Source organism: Saitoella complicata (genome assembly GCF_001661265.1).
Source record: "Saitoella complicata NRRL Y-17804 unplaced genomic scaffold SAICOscaffold_4, whole genome shotgun sequence".
Taxonomy (NCBI): Eukaryota; Fungi; Ascomycota; class Saitoellomycetes; order Saitoellales; family Saitoellaceae; genus Saitoella; species Saitoella complicata.
The window spans coordinates 373,919-393,607 of NW_017566995.1; the positions used below are offsets into that span (position 1 = coordinate 373,919).

The window sequence follows — 19,689 nt, forward strand, 5'->3', positions numbered from 1 at the left end:
GGCCAGCCCTTGCCCTCTTTTTTTCTCGCTTCCCATGGTTAAGTGGAGTGTTGACGTTTCAGGCAGCGGCGTCCAATCCCATGGCCAAGTTGCCAAGCTCGGTGCCTGTCTCATCCAGCAGACAGTTAGAGCGGCAGAGGTAACGTTCTGGCTAGGGCTATGAGCTTTGGGTTTGGGTTTGGGTTCAAGCAGGCACGCGTCCCTTAGCTCCGGCAAAACCACGAAGGGGGCAAATTAAGCCGACAAGAGGGCGATCTCCCTAGTGACATCACGGCGTTTACCATTGACCTATTGCTGGGCGAGGTCTCGAACGCGTGGGAAGCGCAAAAAGTGAGGGACACCTGACTTGAACAGATAACCTTACGATCTGGAGTCGTACGCGCTACCATTGCGCCAGCCCCCCAAGTTGGTGTTTGATGTTTTTCATTTGTGGTTTATGTACTCAAACATGACATCCGACGTTGTTCGAGCTCTCTACACTTTGATGCTGATCTATATCGAGGACGACATTATCAACACTGCCTCGGTCATGTTACATTGTGGTGCAGTCATATACTTGCTGAGCCACGCCGTCGTGCACTGCCCGTTTTCATTCTACAAAATCAATGAATAATTCACAAAGGATATCCTGATCGACTAGGTACCCAGAATTGTAATTGACGCGGAAAAACAGTGGCATCTGGGCCCTGGGCGCTGACGTCCTGGCAGGTTTTTGCGCAGTGGGCGTGGGAAACCCTTATTGGAGGATACGTATATCGAACCACGACTATATCCGTTATGCCGTGCTACGCCTCAATCTTCTGACCCTCCTTCACTGCCAACATAGCCGCCTCATCCAAATCATCCTCAATCAACAGCCTCCCCGCAACCCCCTCTGCATCCTCAATAATCTTCCTCGCCTCATCAACCTTCGTACCCTGTAACCTAACAACAATCGGCGTATCCAACTTCAACACCTTCTGCGCACTCACAACCGCCTCAGCAATCGTATCACACCTCATAATCCCACCAAATATATTAACAAAGATACATTTGACTTGTGGGTCGGAGGAGATGATTCGGAATGCTTCGGTTACTTGTTGGACCGTTGCTGAGCCGCCTACGTCGAGGAAGTTTGCGGGTTTGCCGCCGTGGAGTTGGATGATGTCCATCGTTGCCATGGCCAACCCAGCGCCGTTCACGAGACACCCGATATTCCCATCCATCCCAATATAATTCAGCCCAACCTTCTTTGCTTTCGTTTCTCGTGGGTCTTCCTCTGCGTCTTCCTCTCCCATCGCGAATATCCGTTTTTGTCGAAACGCGGCGGAGTCATCAAACACGATCTTCGCATCGAACGCAACGATCCTTCCGTCGGGCGTCTCTCCGAACGGGTTAATCTCCAACTGTGTCGCATCAATCGAATGAAACAGCGTCCATAGACTCGCGATCTCGGAAGCAGCGTCATCCAACAAATCTTCTTTGAACCCAAGATTCCTGGCTAACCGCTCACACTGATCCGGACTTGGTCCATTCTGGATATCATTCACCACCTCTCTAAACATCTGCTCTGGATGTTCCTCCGCAACACCCTCAATATCCATCCCACCTATCGGGCTCCCGATAATCACTGGTCGCTGCGTCGTTGGATCGAGAATAATACAAATGTACGTTTCCCGTGCGATATCCAGCGCTTCGGCAATCATGACTTTCTGTACGGACACTCCAGATGGGGGAGTCTGCTTCGTGACGAGTTCGTAGCCGATCATCTGTGATATGAGGCCGGGGAGGGAGGAGTAGTCTTTTGTCAGGTGTACGCCGGATTCGAGCCCACTTTTCGGAAAATGGCCTTTTCCTCTGCCACCAGCATGAATCTGTGCCTTGACGACAAGTTCTTTCGCATCTATGCCAGTCTGTCAGCCATGCCTTCTAGGTTCGAGGATCGAGAGGCATACCCAAGGACCGCGCATGCTCATCCGCTCCCTCAGCTTTATCCACCACAATGAACTTTTGCACATTGATACCATGCTCCTCCATCAACCCTTTACTCTGATACTCATGCAAATTCAACCATCTTCTCTGCATTCCCACCAACTTGGCCGGCTACTCCATCGTCAGTCCCCTGCCCTCGACTTCGAAGCGGTCCAAACGCAAAAGGACATACCTGCCATTGACGAACATACTGCGGTCTCACGAGGCGCTTAACACTGTGCCGAATACTTCCTGACATACTGTCGATAACGGACCAAATGGTGTGTCCATGCTCTCTCGTCCATATTGTCGTTATATGCTTCCCTGGGCAGATGATCTTCCTTTCCTTGTGACCGCGGGCCGAGCGGAGAATCTGGGGCATAGGGTTTGGGGTGCATGAGCCAGAACGTCATATGTATGATATGATAACCAATCCAATTTCCAATTCTTTGCTAATCCATAGTATAATATCGAGGTGATAGATGAACAAAAGAGTAGACCTAGATATAGAGAAGGACAACATCCTCCAACTTCTTCCCTCGCATCTTGAATGCAAAAAAGACCATCCTCTTCCTCCCCCAGCACCTATTGCAAAGCAAAGAATAAACGCCCCAATCCAAAAGCAAAATAATAAACCAAAAATTAAATACCGCTTTGTCCTTCGTTTTGTTTCCTCGCTCATTGTCCTTCCTCAATCACCCATCTCTGATCAGCAGCAGCAAACGGTCTTCTGTGTGGAGGCGGCCTCGAAGGGCCCTCGCCATTATCCATCGCAGCAGGAGGACTCGAATATCTCGGTACTTCCGGAAGACCCAGCAATCCCTTTCCAGCAACATCCTCGAACTTCGGCGGTCCCTCGTCGGCGACATCCTCATACAATGGCGGACACTCCAAATCCCAACTAACTCCCAGCCCAGGTCGATCAGTGAGAACCAACGGGAACTGCAATCGCAATACCCTCGCGGCGCCTGTTGCTGCACCATGTGGTTGACCTGGTGATGGGCGGTTCTCCTCGACTACGACAGCCTCGAAGATGAACTTGTGAGAGACAGCGATACCAGCTGCAGACTCGACTGCGCAGGCAGGGTGTGCGAGTATATGCGTACCACAGTGGACTTCGGCTTCGACTTTACCCTCGGACGTATCCGTCTTCCAACCAGTCTTCATCTCACCGGCACCGACTGTGCGGGTCTCCTCGTACAGGATACCTTTCCCGGCGCCGCCGAGCTTGGCTTCGTGTTCTTTGCAAGCGGGCGAGATGACCTTCGCATACTCATCGACGCGCCAAGTCATCTTTCGGAGACGCCATCGAGTAGTTGGCGACGAGTTCGTACCCGTGAACGTAACTTCGAGGATAAAGTCGGATCCAGGATGGACGACGTTTGGAAGTGTGATGGATGCTGTGAGTGATGTTGGAGGGAAGACACGGATGTACTGCTTGTCCGGTCCTGGGAGGATTGCTCGCGCGAGGTGAAGTGGTCGGGTAAACTCGAGGGGTTGTTGATGCTTATTCGACGGAGTGCACGATCCGACGAGGCAGTAACTGATGCCTGCCAACGCAGAGGTTGTGGATGCTGGCAGATGACCCGGGATGAGATAGGAAAACGGGTACGAATGCGTGCCGTTTCTCAAGGTAACCGGCGCTTCGAAGAATGTCCAAGTGTGAATGACCGTAGTTCGAGTCGTACAAGCCGCGCAATTAGAAACAACAGGCCTCCGTGTAGTAACCTCGGCGACCAAACTCAGCTTGAGCGTATCCACACTAATACTCGTCCCCAACACGACCAACTTAAACTGACCACTCAGCAACGCACCCGTCGAGTCCTTCGGCAATCCATATGATACGAGCGGCGGACTTTCAATCGTGACATTCAATGCTGCCTCGGGTGGCGCGGCACCTTTCGGCCCCTTCGACGGTGTTCCGGATCGCGAACCCGGTTCCGAGCCAGTATGCTGTGTCTTCTTCGAGGAGGAAGAAGTCGGCCGCGAGCCATGAAGTAGCAACGACGGCATATGTGATGATTCTCGATTTGAGGAAAACAGTTTGGGCGATATATGCTGTGCAACCGGCTGTTGGCGTACAGCTGGTCGAGGAAAGGGTTCAGCGTGGTGGAGATGTTGTGATAAGATGAAAGAAAGGAGGTCGGGTATAGGCGTCGGGAAGCGATGAGGGATGGGATGAGCAGCAGGCGCAGTGACGGCAACGGTATCTCTGGCTGGTCGACGGTCTTGGTCCACGGGTATCTCTGCTGGGCGTTTGCTCGTTGATAAGAGCTGGTGTGCTCCTCGCGTGCTGGCATGCAGGTGTGGCGGGGTGTCTGAGTGAAGCTGACATCAGCAAGCAACTGCTTGGGAGCCAGACCGGTACACTTCGTACTTCTAATAAAGGATATTCCCTAAAGCTAATAAATACGCTGCACAAACAAACCTGTAGCATAAACAACAAGGCAAGGAAAAAGACAACACCATCTGCTTCGCTTCCGTGCTTGCACTCCTTCACCAACCCATATGCCATAACATACACTCCTTCGTTCCTTTCCCATACGATGTTCCTGTAATCATACCGTTCTGCTACTGATCGTTTTTGGGTCTCCACTCCTCACTCGATGTGCTTACTTGACAGTCTGATGCATCATGCAACGCTCTCAGTTCCCTTTCCCTCAACTTAATGCCCACCAACTCCAACATTCTGCGGCATCTTCAAACTCATACTGGGCCTCCCAGAGCTATCCGCCCCACTCCCATCCCCACTCCCAGTCCCACTCGACATCTCCTCGCCCGATCCACTCACACCCTTGACTCCCGTCGACGGCCTCGAAAACAACGCACGCTCCCACTGTCCACGCTCATTCTCACCGAGTTGGAGATGTCTGAATCCAGCGCTGGGGGTAGGGGGTTCAGATCCGCGACGACGACGGCCGAGGTCTTCGGTTGAGTTGCGGGCTGAGGTGACGGGGGAGAGGAACTCCTCCTCGGAACGACCGACGCGTTGGTCGTCATCGGGCGTAGATGTATGCATAGCAACAAAATACCCACCCTCACCACCACGGTCTTCCTCGGGTACGACAGACTCGTACGTCGGAGGAGGGGTCATCATCGGCGGGGGTGCAACATCCGCAAAGAACGACGGAGGCTGCATACTCGGCGCACGAAGAAGATGCATAGGCCTTCCAGAAGACATATGAGACGGAATCGAGTTTGCCGACTCAGGTGCGAATTCACCGGATCCACCACGCATGAGTTCGGCCATCGGATCCACCATCGGGATAACTTCGCCAGTTCCAGCCGAAGATGGGTTGTTCCCATTCAACTGGTTAGTCTGGCACGGACACGGCAATCGTGCAGTAACAGTCTTTGGACCGACTTCATATGCCGGCAATGCCGTATTAGCCATCGTGCATCGACAACTCATCAAGTGAATCGGAGAGTCGATGCTAATCTCGAAATGCCTGCGACGACCGGAGTTGTTCTCGTCCACCTTCGACAAACGCATCACGATCTTCAACCAGTGATGAACGCGGATGTTGGGATATGTCGTATCGAAATGAAGTTTCTCCTTCTTCTCCTTGGGTGTACATCCCGGTATTTGTGCGGAAAACTCCAGTTCCGTGCTGCCGATACTAAGGTTGCCCTCCAATTGTCCGAGCAAACTGTCACTTCCGTCCTGAACCGGATTCGACGAACTCGATGCAGACGCATTATCGGCACTTTTCTCCAAAAGTAGTATCTTTCGTGTCGGCTCCAAGCGATGCACCTTCTTGTTTCGACAATAGTACTCCACATTCTCCGTCAAGAAAATCTTGATCCTATGCACACGAACCTTGGCGAGCGGCGTTAGCTTGAACGCAATAGGAATCTTTTGTCCAATCGGAAACGCTTTGCCGGAAACAACAATATCGTAGTGAAGCTGGTCCTCCCTGTCCAATCACGTTAGCATATTACAGGAACCGTCGACAACTGGACATACCAATTACGCGAGATCGCAATAGGCTCACTCCCCTCCAAACTTCCCTCCCCAGGACTACGAATCAACACAATCTCCGTCTTCCCCTTCAAATCACTCTTAAACGCACCCGCCCTCTCCACGATCGCCTCCAACTCATACTTGACGCTTCCCATATCACACTCGATCGTTTCAGGTAACTTACTGTCGAGTGGAAGTTCGAAGGTGTATGCGTACTCTCCTGGCGGGAAGATGCGGTAACCGCGCATTTGGGTGGTTGTATGCTCGTGTTTGGTGAAGGACCGGGAGTTGGTTTTGCCGAGGGACGGGAGTGTGGAGGTTGTGAGGGGTGAGGATTGGATGGGGCCGCCGAAGGGTTTGAAGGCGTCTGCACCGTGCGTATGCTCGGCCATTGGGAACTGAGCGTTGAAGAATGGCCATGCGTGGGTCATGATCTCTTTCTCTTCGTAAAACTCGGTTTTGCGAGGTGGGATGCCTTCTGGCCACTCCGTTCGGGCACGACCCTTGAATATCAAAGTGATTGCCTTGACTTTACATGCTTTCTGAATCTTGAGGATCAATGATCCACGAAGCATAGCCGGTGCAGTATTAGCAAACTCATTAGGTTCATACCCCGTCAAAAACAAAACTGGCTCAGCAAGTGCAATCGACAAAGTCGTCTGTCCCGTAGACGCAAGTGCTTTCTTCATCGTAGCGGGTTGCTGAAACGCAGGCTGATGATTAACCTGAAGACTGGCTCTCCTTGACGTAGTCGGGTCAGCGGCAGTCGCAGGCGATCTTGGCGGACTTGGCGGTGTATTTACACCGGGTGAATGCCTCGCTATATAGGTGTTTGTTGACGATACAGTCGTCCCAGAACTTATCGAGGAGGCCCTTTGTCGGCCACCGCCGGTGAGCTTCTTCGCGATGGAGGAAATCTTGTGGTGTGACGCAGTATGGGCTGCGTTCGGGAAAGCAAGATGATCCTGCTCGTCTGAGGTAGCAGATGAGGCGTTGGAAGCAAGTGAACCCCTACGAAGACTCCTGATTGAACTGGAGCGTCGTACTTGGTTTGTAGTTTCTGGTGGTTGATTGAAGGTCATCTCCAATCGGATCGCCGGCTATTTCCTGGCACAGCGTGTGTGCGCGCAGCAGGGCGCTATGGGGCTGCACGGGTAAGGCTAAGTGGCGGATGTAACGGTGAAAACGGCCCGATGAAACCCCCGTATCTGACTGTCGAGGCTGTTTGGCCGAGGGAGCTCGAGGTCGGCCTTGGGATGGTATGGGGGTACTCGTTAGAGCAGCACCTTCTGGGGAGGGACTTGCTCTTATTCTACTACTGGTCTACTACTGGTCTGAGTATCTGCAACGCTTTCCCGGCTCCATGCACACGTTGCAGCTTACCGTTACGACCTAAGACCTCTTTCGCAGCTGTTACGGAACAGCGGAAGTGCTACCAAGCCGATTACCAATCCACGGTAAGGTGACTCAGGTGACGACTCTTACATCTTACGCTTGGATCATCTGCAGTTCCTCCTTGTACTTGCCGTGCGGTCCGGTCGTTCCGGGACGTTTTTGATCCATCGAACGTAGGAAGTCCAGGCTTGGCTGTTTACGCGGAACTGACGACATTTAAAGTTGCAGAGCGGCTGCAGCACGCCCGTCGGCAACTCGCTCCAACCGGTGACGTCGACACGGCGCTGACGTAAGCAGAGAGATGCAGGGCCAGGCACTGCGCAGAACCCGCGGGAGTGCGTGATGATACAAGTTCTATTACCGTAAAGCGTAAGTGTCCTTGTCCAGCTGATCATTAAAGCTGCCGTGCACGTGTATCCTTCCCTAAAGACCATCCACCTCAATCCGGGCCCTATGTCCAATCGCATCCTCCGCTCCCTTAGCAATAACCTTCTGAATGGGCCATCGAGGAGGAACAACAAGCTTGTCATCAATCTTGCCGAACTGATCCAAATCTGCTCCCGCAATACCCGTAGAAAACTTGAGCTGAAGAACGTCGCCAATCTCATCACACGCCTTCAACAACTTGTCCAAATCCTCCTTGTTGTGCGCCGCAGAAACACAGAAACGCGCTCTGGAAGACACAAGAGGCGTAGCCGGGTATCCGACAATAACGACCGCGATCTTCCTCTTCAACATCTCGTGCGAGAAAGCAGGCATCTTGCCAGGGTTGTACAACCTCAATGGAACGATAGGAGAATCATCGTGACCGTCGACAATGAAGCCAAGACGCTTCAATCCGACACGGAGATAACGAGAGTTAAATGCGAGACGTTGAAGACGCTCTTCGCCCTCGGTACCACCAATCTCGCCCGAGATGATACGAAGCGAAGTCTGGATCTGCTGAAGGACGACAGGAGACATAGCCTCCGAATGCAAGAAACCGGCGTTGGTAAGACGAAGCTTATCGAGGATAGGCTTCGTCGCAGCAATGTAACCACCAGCAGCACCAAAAGACTTGGTAAGAGTACCCATGAGGATATCAACCTCTGCCGGGTCGATATTGAAGTAATCACAGACACCACGTCCACGAGGACCAAGAGCACCAATAGAGTGAGCCTCGTCAACGTACAAGAAGAACTTGTAGCGGTGCTTCAACTCAACAAGACCGGGGAGGTTACACATTGTACCCTCCATAGAGTACAACCCCTCGACAGCGACCAAAATCTTCTTCCAGGGACGGTGAGTACGGGGTTGGCCCTGAGAGATAGCATCACGCAAGACCTTCTCCAAGTGACGCATGTCGTTATGCTTGAACATGCGGATGGAAGAACCAGAAAGACGAGCGCCGAAACGGATGGAAGAGTGGTTGAGCTCATCGGAGATGACAAGACATCCCTTGGAGACGAGAGCAGGGAAAGCAGTAGCGTTCGTACCGAAACCCATCGAGAAGACCATAGAGGCAGGCTTACCAACGAAACGAGCTATAAGGTCCTCGACCTTGACGTGAAGGTCGAGCGTACCGGCCTCGGATCTGGCACCACCACTGCTAGTACCGTACTTCCTCGTAGTCTCCTCAACAGCATCCGCACACGGTCCCTCACTCTGCGCGAAACCAAGATAGTTGTAAGAACTCATGTTCAAACATTCAGTTGTGCTTCCAGTCAACTTGAACGTAAGCTTGTTATCCACAGAGTAACGGTCGAGAAGGGTGATGTTACGACCGGGAACACCAGTCACGGGACGCGAGAAACAGTCGTTGATACGCTGCTTGAGTCGACGGACATAAAAGTTGTCGAAATCGCTGTTGAGAGGCGCATAACCGTCGCGTTCGCGGAGGTGGTGGTACTTGTCTCTCCTGAACCTCTTACCGAGGAAATCTCGGACATGTCCGAAGACGATGAGGATCAAGTACGACAGGTAGGTCGTGAAGAGATAGTAGTAAGGAGGCTCATCATCGACTGGGTCGGGTACTGTCATTCCCTTGGGATGAACTGACACATGCTTGTGCGATGGGTCCGAGATGGGGCCATATTGAGCAGCGGTACGCTTCGAATACATAGCCGTATCTAGCGAGGTCGAGGTCGCGTGATGCAGTGAATCAGTATCCGGAAGGATGAAAGAAGGCTGCGTATTGCTGATCGCCGATGACAGCGAAATAGTCGGTAAGGAGGTTGGGGGGTAGAACGGAGCTGAATGCAGCGAACTATGCGTGACGCTGGACTTTGGCGACGAAGAAAAGAACTGAACAATCTTGGAACCCTTTGAAATTGACGAGGACCGATTGTGAGGGCTCGGAGTCTTGATGGAGATCGAGCTTGTGGTTGAGGTGACGGAGGTGGTCGGTGATGCCGTCGAGGACTTTGAGCTTCTCCGCGCCATGGCCGGCGACTTTGATGATGCTACTGCTCGTTTGTGATGGAAGGACCCCTGTAAATGCTCCTCTATGGCGTACTGGACTCTATCGGTTTCCCTTCTGGTTGATGTTTTGGTGTACAAGTCCAATTTCGGCGGTGCAGCTCGTTTCGCGCACTCTCAAGTGGCCCTTGCAGCAAATGGTACACACTCTCGGCTTCAAATGGGGGAGAGCTTCCGATAGGGGAGGTTTGTTGGGAATGGGATATCGTTGTCGACGACGTTGGATCTTGTATTATCGACTTTTACTCGAGAATTCCGTAGACGTTTACGGAGTTGGGGCGTCTCGGGCCGTTCGGCCCTTCGTGAATGACTTGCCTTCGACCCGGATGTTTCATTTGACCGTGAGCCGCCCCGTCACCACCCATCGCTTCCGTAAGCCGAGTAACGTAACCTTTCCGTAATGTTTGTTTCCAAACGTGCAGTCACGAAGTTTTACGAGGGGAGTGTCCGGAGCATACTTGGCGACGTCGACGTCGCGATCAGCAATGCTCGCGAACGCGTAAGTATGGACGCGGATGGTTGGTCAGCAAAGGCAATGCAAGGTCACAAGCCAATTCAATAGCTAAACTCCGCAGATAACCCGAGAAATCTTCGTCCTTTATCTTATCTTTCCATGTCCGCACCTATGCAACGTATTGATATGTGTTGGAATCATCCTCCGCCCTCTCCATGTAATCTCGTTCAATCAAACTCTCAATCCTCTTCTTCAGGTCGGCTGGTTGGATTGGAAACTTCAAGGTCTCGTAAAGCGCACCGGTCAGGTCCCTGTGACTTATTTTCTTCCTGGCCTTCATGATACGAATGATGGCTGCATCGATCTGGAATACACGGTCTTGTGCGACTCCAGCGTGAGTAGCTTTGTTCTCCTCTTGTGTTTCCTTGAGCTGGATCTGGTTGATCTTGATACGAATGAGCTTGTCGTTGAAACCTAGGTTGACGGAGAACGTATCAGTCTCGTTGACATCGCGGCCCTTGGGCTCTTTCGTAAGAACGCGGTGCTTTCCACACGCCAACGATTGCAGCGTTCTCTGCAGCTCCTTGTCGTCGAGATTGGTAGCGGTCTTGATTTCCTTAAACGACAGGGACTGTCCATCCTCGACATCATTGAATAGTAACATAACCACGGCTTGAAACAGCGACACGCTTAGCTGTTTTCTCCCTTTCGGGAACCCTGCCGTCAACTCACAATGACCCAATGCGTGTCTCCAATGCAGCTTCCTTCCTGTTTGCTTTGACAAGTAAAACAGTTTAAAAGCCTCGAGATCCTTGGCCATGTGCTCGGGAAGAATGACGTTGACATCTGGATATGTTGGCCAGAATGCCTGTGATAGGACGTTGACGTATAGCTCTGCGGACGATGACTTATCTTGGACGTGCTTGGTTTCCTGTTCCACCTCGTTAGCACGCTTTTAAAACTGTCGTGTGTGGGAGATTCAACCTTATAGGACAAGATGAAATCCTTGGACACATCAATATCCTTGAACATCCCCTCCAACTTCTGGGTAAAAGCCGGTCCACATTCCGTCTTGAGCTTAGTCAACATGCTCCTCTCAGCATCTGCACTCGCACTCTTGTTCAGCAGCAACCGCTTAGCAAGGTCCTTCTTGTAGAACGCTTCGAACACGTCCTTTCCGGAGATGAACCTGAATAATAAAAGAGCCTTCTCCATCTCACTCTCCAAATCGTTCTCCGACATGGCACGATTTCCTGACCGGAGGAGCGCATCTACGTGTTTCGCGATCATTTCAGCTGGCTTGTTGGGGCGTTTGTTGATGAAGTTTTCGAAGGCCTCGCGGAGACCTTGGCTGAGAAGGGTGTTGTCGTTGAAGCTTGTTTTGACAATCTCGTTCAGCTTAGCCTTGAAGGTTAGTAATGCTCCGACCATCTCTGCATCCCGTGCTGGGTTCTGAACCAGAGTGAGACCGTGCTTGCGGATGTAGTCCACCCAAGCAGCACGAATCATCGACACCTGATCGATCCTGAAGAACAAGTCATAAAGTAGCTTCAACCCAGGAACATCATTGTCATTCACCATATCCTCTAGCGAATCCACGATCTCATCTGCGTTATCATCGATCATGACCTTCTCCATGGCCTCCGTGATTATACGCCTCCTCGTACGTCTCTCTAGTCCGTACCGAACGCATCTGTCCGACTCGGCATGCAAGCGCTCCGCAACATGACGGATATATTGCGGTACCGTAATCTCTCCGAGCTTCCGCTGAGCTTCCGCCATATAGTACGTCCGGGAATGAAGAATAAATGCTTCGTGAAAAACGGCACTGTAAAGATTGAGAGCGGTCAACATACGGATGATCGACAGCAGAAGAGTCATATTGACAGCTTCGCCATTCCTCTCCCGTTCAAACAAGGAGAAGACGCCGTTCATCATGTCAGCTCGCAGAGCCTCATGATCCGCAATCCTTTTCTTGAACAGATCAAGACCCGTATCCCAAATCGACAAGAGACCTTGCGTTTGCAGGATATACGTCCGATCCAGGTAGAAGAAGATCTGCCTGATCATGCCCAACCTTTCGCACCATCTCGACCAGCTCTGCTCAATAGCAGTGACCACTGCTTCGGAACCGCCACCAGCACCAGCAACTCTGCTCCCTACTTGCTCTTGCACTTGTTTCGCAAATACCTCAAGACCGTTTCGTAGGACATCGTGTACCTCCTTTGCCTTGCCACCTCGCACGAGGTTTTCGCAACCACGGTACAGCTCCTCGAGCGAATCACCGATCTTCGTTTCATTTGCCACGCAGTCCAATGCAGTACGTAGCTTGTCGAGCGTAGCGGCGTAGTATTCTGTCTGTTTAGCTGCCGAGTCGGAGGTGGTTCTAAGATTTTTGATTTGAAGCTTCCTTACACCTGTTGCCGCTGGTCTCGAGCCGTTTGCTGCACGGAGTCTTGCTGGAAACTTCGAACTCGGTGAAGTTGAGTTGGTAGGGAGCGGAGTACCTTTCGTCGGGAAGTTGTTCAACATGGTGGACGCGGTGATCCTAGGCTCGTCTGTGCTATTTTGTTTCTGTAGCCGCTTCGTCGGACTTGGGCTGTTCCTGAATAGATCTGGTAAGATTGTTTGTGAGTGTCGCCGCTTATTCAATGCTGCCGGGTCTTGTGAAGAGGGTCCTGGAGTCGACGTATCCTTCGGCCTTGTACGGTTGGAGACCGTCGATGGGGTCCGCGGCATACAACGAGATGGTTGGAAATGTTCTCAGGCTTACTCTGGTATACTTGTTGCTCGATCTTCAGTTGCCGGGATGACGGTGGTGCTGGCCTTCAAGTGGGTGCGATTTGTTTGCAGTGCCGGGCCGGTTGGACGCCGCAACCTGGAAGCTGGGGAAGCTCTACCAAACGACGCACCGTGCGTAATCGCTGTGCAGGTCCGATAGGAATACGATACAGGAGAAAGTGGGCTTGTCGCTGTCATTTCGTCTTTTCATTGATGCATGAAACGTTGTGTGATATGGAGATGCCCCAACGGCTCTCTCGCTAACTTGCGACCATGATCTCGTACCTTCCCACACTCTCCGATATCCCTTCACTTATAGAGATTCAGAGATCCACCTTCCCAGAAATACATGTATCCTCCTGCGATACCCAAAGATGCAATTGCAAGGCTGAGTTCACTCTCCACCACGCTCCATACCCATAGTGTGCCCAAAGACGGTGCCTTCTTCATGACATGATAGTATCCATGGTTGTTCGTCGAGTGGATAAGAAACAATCCCGATGCAACCGATGCAAGAAAGAACACAAATTGACGTGGACGGGGCGGAAGACGATGGACTATGCAACGGATTAGACCGAGCACTGGGAACCGGCCGTTGTTAGCACTCGTTCATGAGGGACTTGAACACAGGCTTGCTTCACCTGGTATTGCCCTAAGCGTTCTCCAAGCGACTTCCCGCACGGTGTACTCCTGTAAGTACTGTTGATGCACAAGAATATCGAGCATGAGGTGCAGAAAAGAGAGAGGGATCAAATAGATCAAGGCGTCGAGAACAGGCATCTCCAGCTCCTCCGTCGTGGCCGGCTTTCTCTCATCATAGTCGTCTGGCAATTCGGTAATCCGTGAAGACGTTGGCTTTGCTCTCTTCATTCTTGTGGTGTTGGGTGTAACGTCGACATCGGAATCCGGGGAAGGATGCAGCGGCACAGACCTGCCGTCAAACCCAATCACCAGTGTACGAAGAACAGTTCTCGCTCCCTTGAACAACCCTAGACTGAAAGGCTTAACCGTTTGATTTACTCTTTCGACCTGAGCAAACAGGCCAGACAGAATGCCGATCACCATCAGCTTCAGCGATGTGAAGAAGGGCTCCGTCAAGGCGTTCCAAGGCACTAAGAAGGGCTTTGCCGCCATCGAACGAGGCAGGCAGGGCCTCAACAAAGGTTTTGATTCTGTGGATAACGCAGTTGGCATGGGGAAGAGGAAGAACAATGGGAATGATGAAGACGGTGGAGGATCATCGTCAACTTATGGGAAGCCGAAGCCTTCAGGAGGATATGTCCCTCCTCCGCCGCCCAAACGATATGATACAGGCTCTCCTGTAGACGGCTCAACACCGCCTCCCCCACCGGTTAGGTCACCGGCTCCTGCTCCACCGGCTAGAGCAGGAGCACCTCCACCTCCGTCACGAGCGGGATCTGCGTCTTCATCTGTTTCCACGTCCTCAGAGAGACCCGCATATCAGACTCGCCAGTCACCTGCTCCGCCGCCAGTTCCATCTCGGACCACGGCGGCTGGTGCGATTAGAGATGATGTTGGGTCGAAGACTACCTCTACCGCGCCGCCGGGCCAGAATGCGGCTGTGGATGACCTTGCATCACGTTTTTCCAAGTCTTTGTCGCCTTCTACGAAATCAAGGTTCCAGACAATGGTCGTGTCGAACGGCTTAGACGCAGCTGCCAAAAGCCAACCATCTGGAAGTATGCAAGGAAAGGCACTCGGTGCAGTGGGTGGACTCTATAAAAAGAACCCTGAAATGGGCAACAAGCTTATCAACAAGGGCGTGGAAACGTATCAGAAGAATCCGGAGGCGGCGAACAGGTTCGTGGCGAATGCAACTGGTCAGAAACCGCCATTTCCAGTGAGGACACCATTCAAGGAGACACCCACTGAGTCGCCTGCACCTGTTCCTCCGCAGAGAAAAATGCCACCTATCCCGCCGAAGCGCAACGACCTCAAAGCACCAGCGCCAGCTCCGAAGCCAAAGCTCAATATCCCTCTACGTGCACCGCTTCCCACGCCGTCCCCGAGACTAGAAATCCCAGAGCGTACACTGAGCGCATCACCCGCACCTCCAGTCCCCCATGCCTCCAAACCCCGTCCAAATCTCGCGACAAAGCCCTCTTCCGGGCCTACAACACCCGCCCCAACTCCGGCACCGGCACCCGTCCTCAAACCGGGCGTGCTCAGCATGTATGCTGGCCACCAATCCGCCCACGATCTCGACCTTCAACTCCACACAGGTTGGTTCGCGTCAAATCCACCCGGCACACCTCCCGTTTTGCAAAGTATGGCAGGTAAATTCCATCACACGATGGCTGCCTCTGCACAAGGTATGCGCGGCCGCATGGAATGGACACTCGTGATGGCGCTGCAATATACGACCGATTTGAGCAGGACTTGGATCAGAGTCAAGTGGCTCGAGAATGATCCCGCCGGTACCGCGAGGGCTGAACAACGACACGAGGGACCACCGCCGTTGTTGTCGAGGGAGTATCTCGTGCAGAGTTCAGAGTACTACGGCCCACAAGTTGTTGAGTGGTGTCAGAGCAGGATTGGGACGCAAGTCAGTCGAGGTGAATGTTGGGATGTCGCGAATGAGGCATTGAAGGCCGTCGCGGCGGAGTGTCCTGAGGCGCCGTGTATGACCTCCGCGGGCACGGTTCATGGACACCCGATTTATGAGACGACGGACCGTGGGGAGATTTGGGCTGCGGATAACGTGATTCGTCCGGGTGATGTATTACAATTCCTCACGGCGCAGTTTGAGGTTAGAGAGGGGAGTGGGAGGGTGGTTATGAGGAGTACGGCGGGAGCACCGGATCATACGAGTGTGGTGACGAGGTATGATCCGAATACTGGAATATGCGAGGTGTTGGAGCAGAATGTTGGAGGTGTGAGGAAGGTACAGAAAGGGACGGTCCATTTGAGGAGTAGGGTCGCGGGAGAGGTGAGGGCGTACAGACCTATTCGTGCGGATTGGGCGGGGAGGTTGGAGGCAAAGTGGTAAGGACAGTGACAATGCTATGTTACGCCAATATTAAACTACACCTTATCGTACATCCTTCTCATTCCATTTCTAGACCAAGCTGGCGACTTTCCCACCCATCTGCTTGCTCACCCACTCATTTCTCGCCTCACACTTGGCGTTGACACACCCAGGGCACCTCAACGACATCTGTCTGGATCCACTTCCCCCCTCCTCCAGATGCTTCTTCATCAAATTCGCCATACCCTTAATGAAGCCCATATCACCATTCAAACTCTCAACACGCTTGACGCCCTTTGCACCCTTCGCATGTGCTTCCTCGATGTACTCCTCGAGCTCGTGGAGAGTCTCGATGTGGTCAGAAGTGAAAGCGATAGGGACGAGAAGGAGGTTTGGTTGGGATTTAGCGACGTAGCCTTGGATAGCGTCCTGAGTCTGTGGGCCCAGCCATGCAGATGGACCGACTTGTGATTGCCATACGAGACGGTATGGGTTGCTGAAGTTAAGTTCCTTCATGACTGCGTTCACAGTCGCGGCGACTTCGTGCGGGTATGGGTCACCGCGGTTAATGACGGACATGGGAAGGGAGTGTGCAGAGAAGAGAATCACGACATCTTTCCGATCGGCTTCGGGATAAGTTGCGAGGGAGTCGCGGATATGCTGGGCGAAAGTCTTGACGAGGCCGGTGTCAGTTGGCCAGCGGTCGAGGACGGACCATTCGATGGTGTTTTCTGGGTCGAACTTCTTGAGTTGACGGTGGAGTTCGTTGAGAGAGGAGCCGGTTGTTGAGCAGGACCATTGGGGGTATTGGGTGAATGCGACGGCGCGGGTGATTCCGTCGGTTTTCATTTGGGCGAGGGTGTCTTCGGTGAGGGGAGCGGCGTAGCGGAATGCGACGTAGGGTTTGTGAGGACCGGTGGCGGGAGAGATTTCGTCGAGGATTTTGCACATTTCTCTACCTTGCAACTCACTCCACTTTCGGATAGGTGAGCCACCGCCGATGCTCTCATACGCCTTCTCGATTGAAGGTGTTCGTCTCCTTGCAATTACCGGGCCCATCCACTTTTGCAGGCGACCCAGAGGGATCAGATCTCCGTCACTGAACAGTCTCCGCAGGAAGTCGTAGACCTCTGGGATTGTTGATGGACCACCCATGTTCATCATGACGACGGCGGTCCCGGCGCCGTTCGTCTTGCCACTCTGGTGCTCCGGAGTCGCAGAGGCATAGTGTCTTGCGGTAAAGAAGGCGGGGTTGATCTGGCGGCACGATATGGACCTGATCGAGAGCTTCAACATGGTGATCAACGGATCAATTGGTGGTGGAGGGTTGGGGGTCGGTCTACGTCGAGGAACCTTTGGAGTCGAATATTCCAGCCGATCGGGCGCCGCCTTGGAGCCGCCGATGCGCACAACGCAACAATAAGGTTACGCGAATCGACTGGTCAGTGTTCTTCCAGCAGGGAAAGGAGATCGGACAGTGTCCTTCTCCTCTGTAGACTGAATTAGAAACTCAATTGACTCTCTCACCTCTCTCCCTGTATAACTTGGAACTGCACTCCCCTGATTGCCACCCACCAAAACAGCATTGTACAGTCATCCGAAGCCGAAGTTCAAGGGATCTGGGACTTCTGAAGGCGAAGGCGACGGCGAACAACAAACAATAAATTCATCCAACTGACACACTCTCCTTCTATCTCGTTTCAAATTCGCCGGCAAGAGACATGTTCAACGACTCAATCGTCCACGGCGACCTCTCGCCAGATCCACCGCAATTGCTCCCCTTCATCTCCGACAAGCTCCTTTCAATCTACCTCCCAATCATCGTCTACTGGGTATACTCCCTAGTATTCGAAGCCATCTCGTACCTCGAATGGCCATGTTTCGAGAAATACAGACTGCATACACCCCTGGAACTGCGGCAACGGAACAAGGCGTCGCCAGGAGCTGTGTTTAGGGATGTGGTGGTACAGCAGCTCGTCCAGACGATCTGTGGACTGATTCTGATGAAGTTCGAGCCGGATAGGCCGAGTGTGGATGCCGTTGTGGAGAGGGCGCAGCTGGCTGCGAGGATGGTGAGGTACAATGTGGATGTGAAGAACGCGGCCGTCGCTTCGTTGGTGCTGCACGACTATGTGTTCCCGGCAGCACGGTTCGTGATCGCTATTACCGTTCTCGACACCTGGCAGTACTTTCTGCACCGCGCAATGCACCTCAACAAGTGGCTCTACCGCACTTTCCACTCTCGCCACCACCGATTGTACGTTCCCTATGCGTACGGTGCGCTTTACAACCACCCTATCGAAGGACTCTTGCTCGACACCATCGGCGCTGGACTCGGATTCTTGGTTTCTGGCATGTCCGTCGGCGAGTCCGTCTTCTTCTTCACCTTTTCGACGCTGAAGACTGTCGACGATCACTGCGGTTATAACTTCCCCTGGGATCCTCTACAGATCTTCTTCCCCAACAACTCCCAATATCACGATATCCACCACCAGAGCTACGGTATTAAGCGCAACTTTTCGCAGCCATACTTTACTTTCTGGGACAAGGTGCTAGGGACGCACATGAGCGCCGAGGAGATCCCGAAGAAGTTGAAGTTGACCAAGACTGGTGTCAAGGTGGAGAGTGAGGTTACTGTCACGGAAGTCGACTCTTCAAGTGAATCAAGTTCAACCGAAAAAGAGGAAACTGTCACGAGGAGAGTAACGAGGAGGCAAGCCGCTATGGCTGCCGCGTTGTGATTCCGCCTTTTTTTTTATTCAATCATTTATCGTTATGGGCTAATCTTTCGTATTGCAATTCGGATTGGGGCATATTCGGGATGGTATTGTTTGGTCGTTTGTTCTGTTGTTTTCTCTTCCCCAACTTTCGTTCAGTCCTTTTATAATTTGTTCCCACGCGTGCATTGTCCAGGATCAGGATTGCGCAAGAATGATATCACCTTGCTGATCTGTAAAGATATATAAACCTTGATTTGTCCACCGAATCTCCAACGATCCCAACTTATTTTCTCATCTACTAACACGATTCATCATGGCCGTCGGAGGTTTGTTTGCCTTCATGTCGCCTTGAATCTCACGCTGAACAATGAGGTGAACAGGAGCTACCAACGCTGATGCCGTCCAGCCCGGACAACCATTCCACCCATCCAACCAGAGCACAAACAACAACCCTCCTTCTACCCACCAGATCGGAACTGCCAATGACGGTATCCAGACGAACGCTGTGAAGGTCTTGCCCGCAGGCACTTCTGCCAATGACCCGGTATGTTCACACGCCCCCCAACACTGATGTCCGGGACATGGCTGCTGACAAGAGGAACTTTATAGGAACACACCTTCCAACCCAACCCCAACGCAACCGAAACCGGCACCATCCCCCGCGGCGCCGAAGACACCGACCGCCCCACCTCCACCTCCGCCCTCGACACCTTCCCCGACACCACCTCCAAGGACTTGACATCCGGTCTTGGCCAGCCTGTTCAAGGCCAGAGTTCTCGCGAGCTTCATACCGCCAAGAACCGACCCACTAACAAGAAGGAGGGAACGGGGTTGGCTGGTGTTGGACGTGGTGAGGCGGCGAGGAATGTGCAGGAGGTTGTTGGGCCGAATCAGGATGCGCACCATAACTCGGCGAACAAGTTGCACTCCATCTAAGTTCAAGGGAGCGTGTATGATATTTAAGGCGTGTACGAATATG

The 19,689-nt window shown here is 52.6% G+C and overlaps 10 protein-coding genes and 1 non-coding gene across 11 annotated transcripts; 3 read left to right on the plus strand and 8 right to left on the minus strand.

Moving 5' to 3' along the window:
* Positions 1-331: 331 nt before the first annotated feature.
* Positions 332-403, minus strand: SAICODRAFT_t32. Its single transcript has one exon. It is a non-coding gene; the product is annotated as a tRNA-Trp (tRNA).
* A 382-nt stretch (positions 404-785) lies between these two features.
* On the minus strand, positions 786-2,064 carry SAICODRAFT_53608 (succinate-CoA ligase; the record flags this gene model as incomplete). The annotated part of the gene is made up of 2 exons (XM_019169224.1): positions 786-1,882; positions 1,935-2,064. 2 exons carry the CDS (start codon positions 2,062-2,064, stop codon positions 786-788), a joined length of 1,227 nt encoding a protein of 408 aa, XP_019026177.1.
* A 564-nt stretch (positions 2,065-2,628) lies between these two features.
* Positions 2,629-4,465, minus strand: SAICODRAFT_5674 (uncharacterized protein; the record flags this gene model as incomplete). The annotated part of the gene is made up of 2 exons (XM_019169475.1): positions 2,629-3,903; positions 4,379-4,465. The coding sequence occupies 2 exons, from the start codon at positions 4,463-4,465 to the stop codon at positions 2,629-2,631; spliced, it is 1,362 nt and encodes a 453-aa protein (XP_019026178.1).
* SAICODRAFT_89218 (uncharacterized protein) lies at positions 4,381-6,603 on the minus strand (the record flags this gene model as incomplete). Its single annotated transcript, XM_019171619.1, has 2 exons — positions 4,381-5,863; positions 5,914-6,603. 2 exons carry the CDS (start codon positions 6,601-6,603, stop codon positions 4,616-4,618), a joined length of 1,938 nt encoding a protein of 645 aa, XP_019026179.1. The 3' UTR covers positions 4,381-4,615.
* A 1,054-nt stretch (positions 6,604-7,657) lies between these two features.
* Positions 7,658-9,730, minus strand: SAICODRAFT_64304 (PLP-dependent transferase; the record flags this gene model as incomplete). Its single annotated transcript, XM_019170062.1, has 2 exons — positions 7,658-9,649; positions 9,683-9,730. 2 exons carry the CDS (start codon positions 9,728-9,730, stop codon positions 7,733-7,735), a joined length of 1,965 nt encoding a protein of 654 aa, XP_019026180.1. The 3' UTR covers positions 7,658-7,732.
* Positions 9,731-10,389: 659 nt separating this feature from the next.
* SAICODRAFT_5677 (cullin-4A) lies at positions 10,390-12,752 on the minus strand (the record flags this gene model as incomplete). The annotated part of the gene is made up of 2 exons (XM_019169479.1): positions 10,390-11,151; positions 11,205-12,752. 2 exons carry the CDS (start codon positions 12,750-12,752, stop codon positions 10,390-10,392), a joined length of 2,310 nt encoding a protein of 769 aa, XP_019026181.1.
* A 436-nt stretch (positions 12,753-13,188) lies between these two features.
* On the minus strand, positions 13,189-13,886 carry SAICODRAFT_64308 (uncharacterized protein). Its single transcript, XM_019170063.1, has 2 exons — positions 13,643-13,886; positions 13,189-13,582 (listed from the first exon to the last, which is right to left on the minus strand). Exons 1-2 carry the CDS (start codon positions 13,869-13,871, stop codon positions 13,311-13,313), a joined length of 501 nt encoding a protein of 166 aa, XP_019026182.1. The 5' UTR covers positions 13,872-13,886; the 3' UTR covers positions 13,189-13,310.
* Positions 13,887-14,414: 528 nt separating this feature from the next.
* On the plus strand, positions 14,415-15,298 carry SAICODRAFT_29247 (uncharacterized protein; the record flags this gene model as incomplete). The annotated part of the gene is made up of 1 exon (XM_019167358.1): positions 14,415-15,298. A coding segment is annotated over exon 1 (541 nt), but the record flags the coding sequence as incomplete, so codon positions are not given.
* Positions 15,299-15,824: 526 nt separating this feature from the next.
* On the minus strand, positions 15,825-17,848 carry SAICODRAFT_33699 (ferrochelatase-domain-containing protein; the record flags this gene model as incomplete). Its single annotated transcript, XM_019168311.1, has 3 exons — positions 15,825-16,025; positions 16,123-17,188; positions 17,820-17,848. 3 exons carry the CDS (start codon positions 17,846-17,848, stop codon positions 15,825-15,827), a joined length of 1,296 nt encoding a protein of 431 aa, XP_019026184.1.
* On the plus strand, positions 17,722-19,122 carry SAICODRAFT_199062 (uncharacterized protein). Its single transcript, XM_019166176.1, has 4 exons — positions 17,722-17,954; positions 18,014-18,608; positions 18,659-19,036; positions 19,091-19,122. Exons 1-3 carry the CDS (start codon positions 17,947-17,949, stop codon positions 18,875-18,877), a joined length of 822 nt encoding a protein of 273 aa, XP_019026185.1. The 5' UTR covers positions 17,722-17,946; the 3' UTR covers positions 18,878-19,036; positions 19,091-19,122.
* On the plus strand, positions 19,024-19,646 carry SAICODRAFT_23751 (uncharacterized protein; the record flags this gene model as incomplete). Its single annotated transcript, XM_019166721.1, has 3 exons — positions 19,024-19,036; positions 19,091-19,254; positions 19,320-19,646. The coding sequence occupies 3 exons, from the start codon at positions 19,024-19,026 to the stop codon at positions 19,644-19,646; spliced, it is 504 nt and encodes a 167-aa protein (XP_019026186.1).
* Between the last annotated feature and the right edge of the window lie 43 nt (positions 19,647-19,689).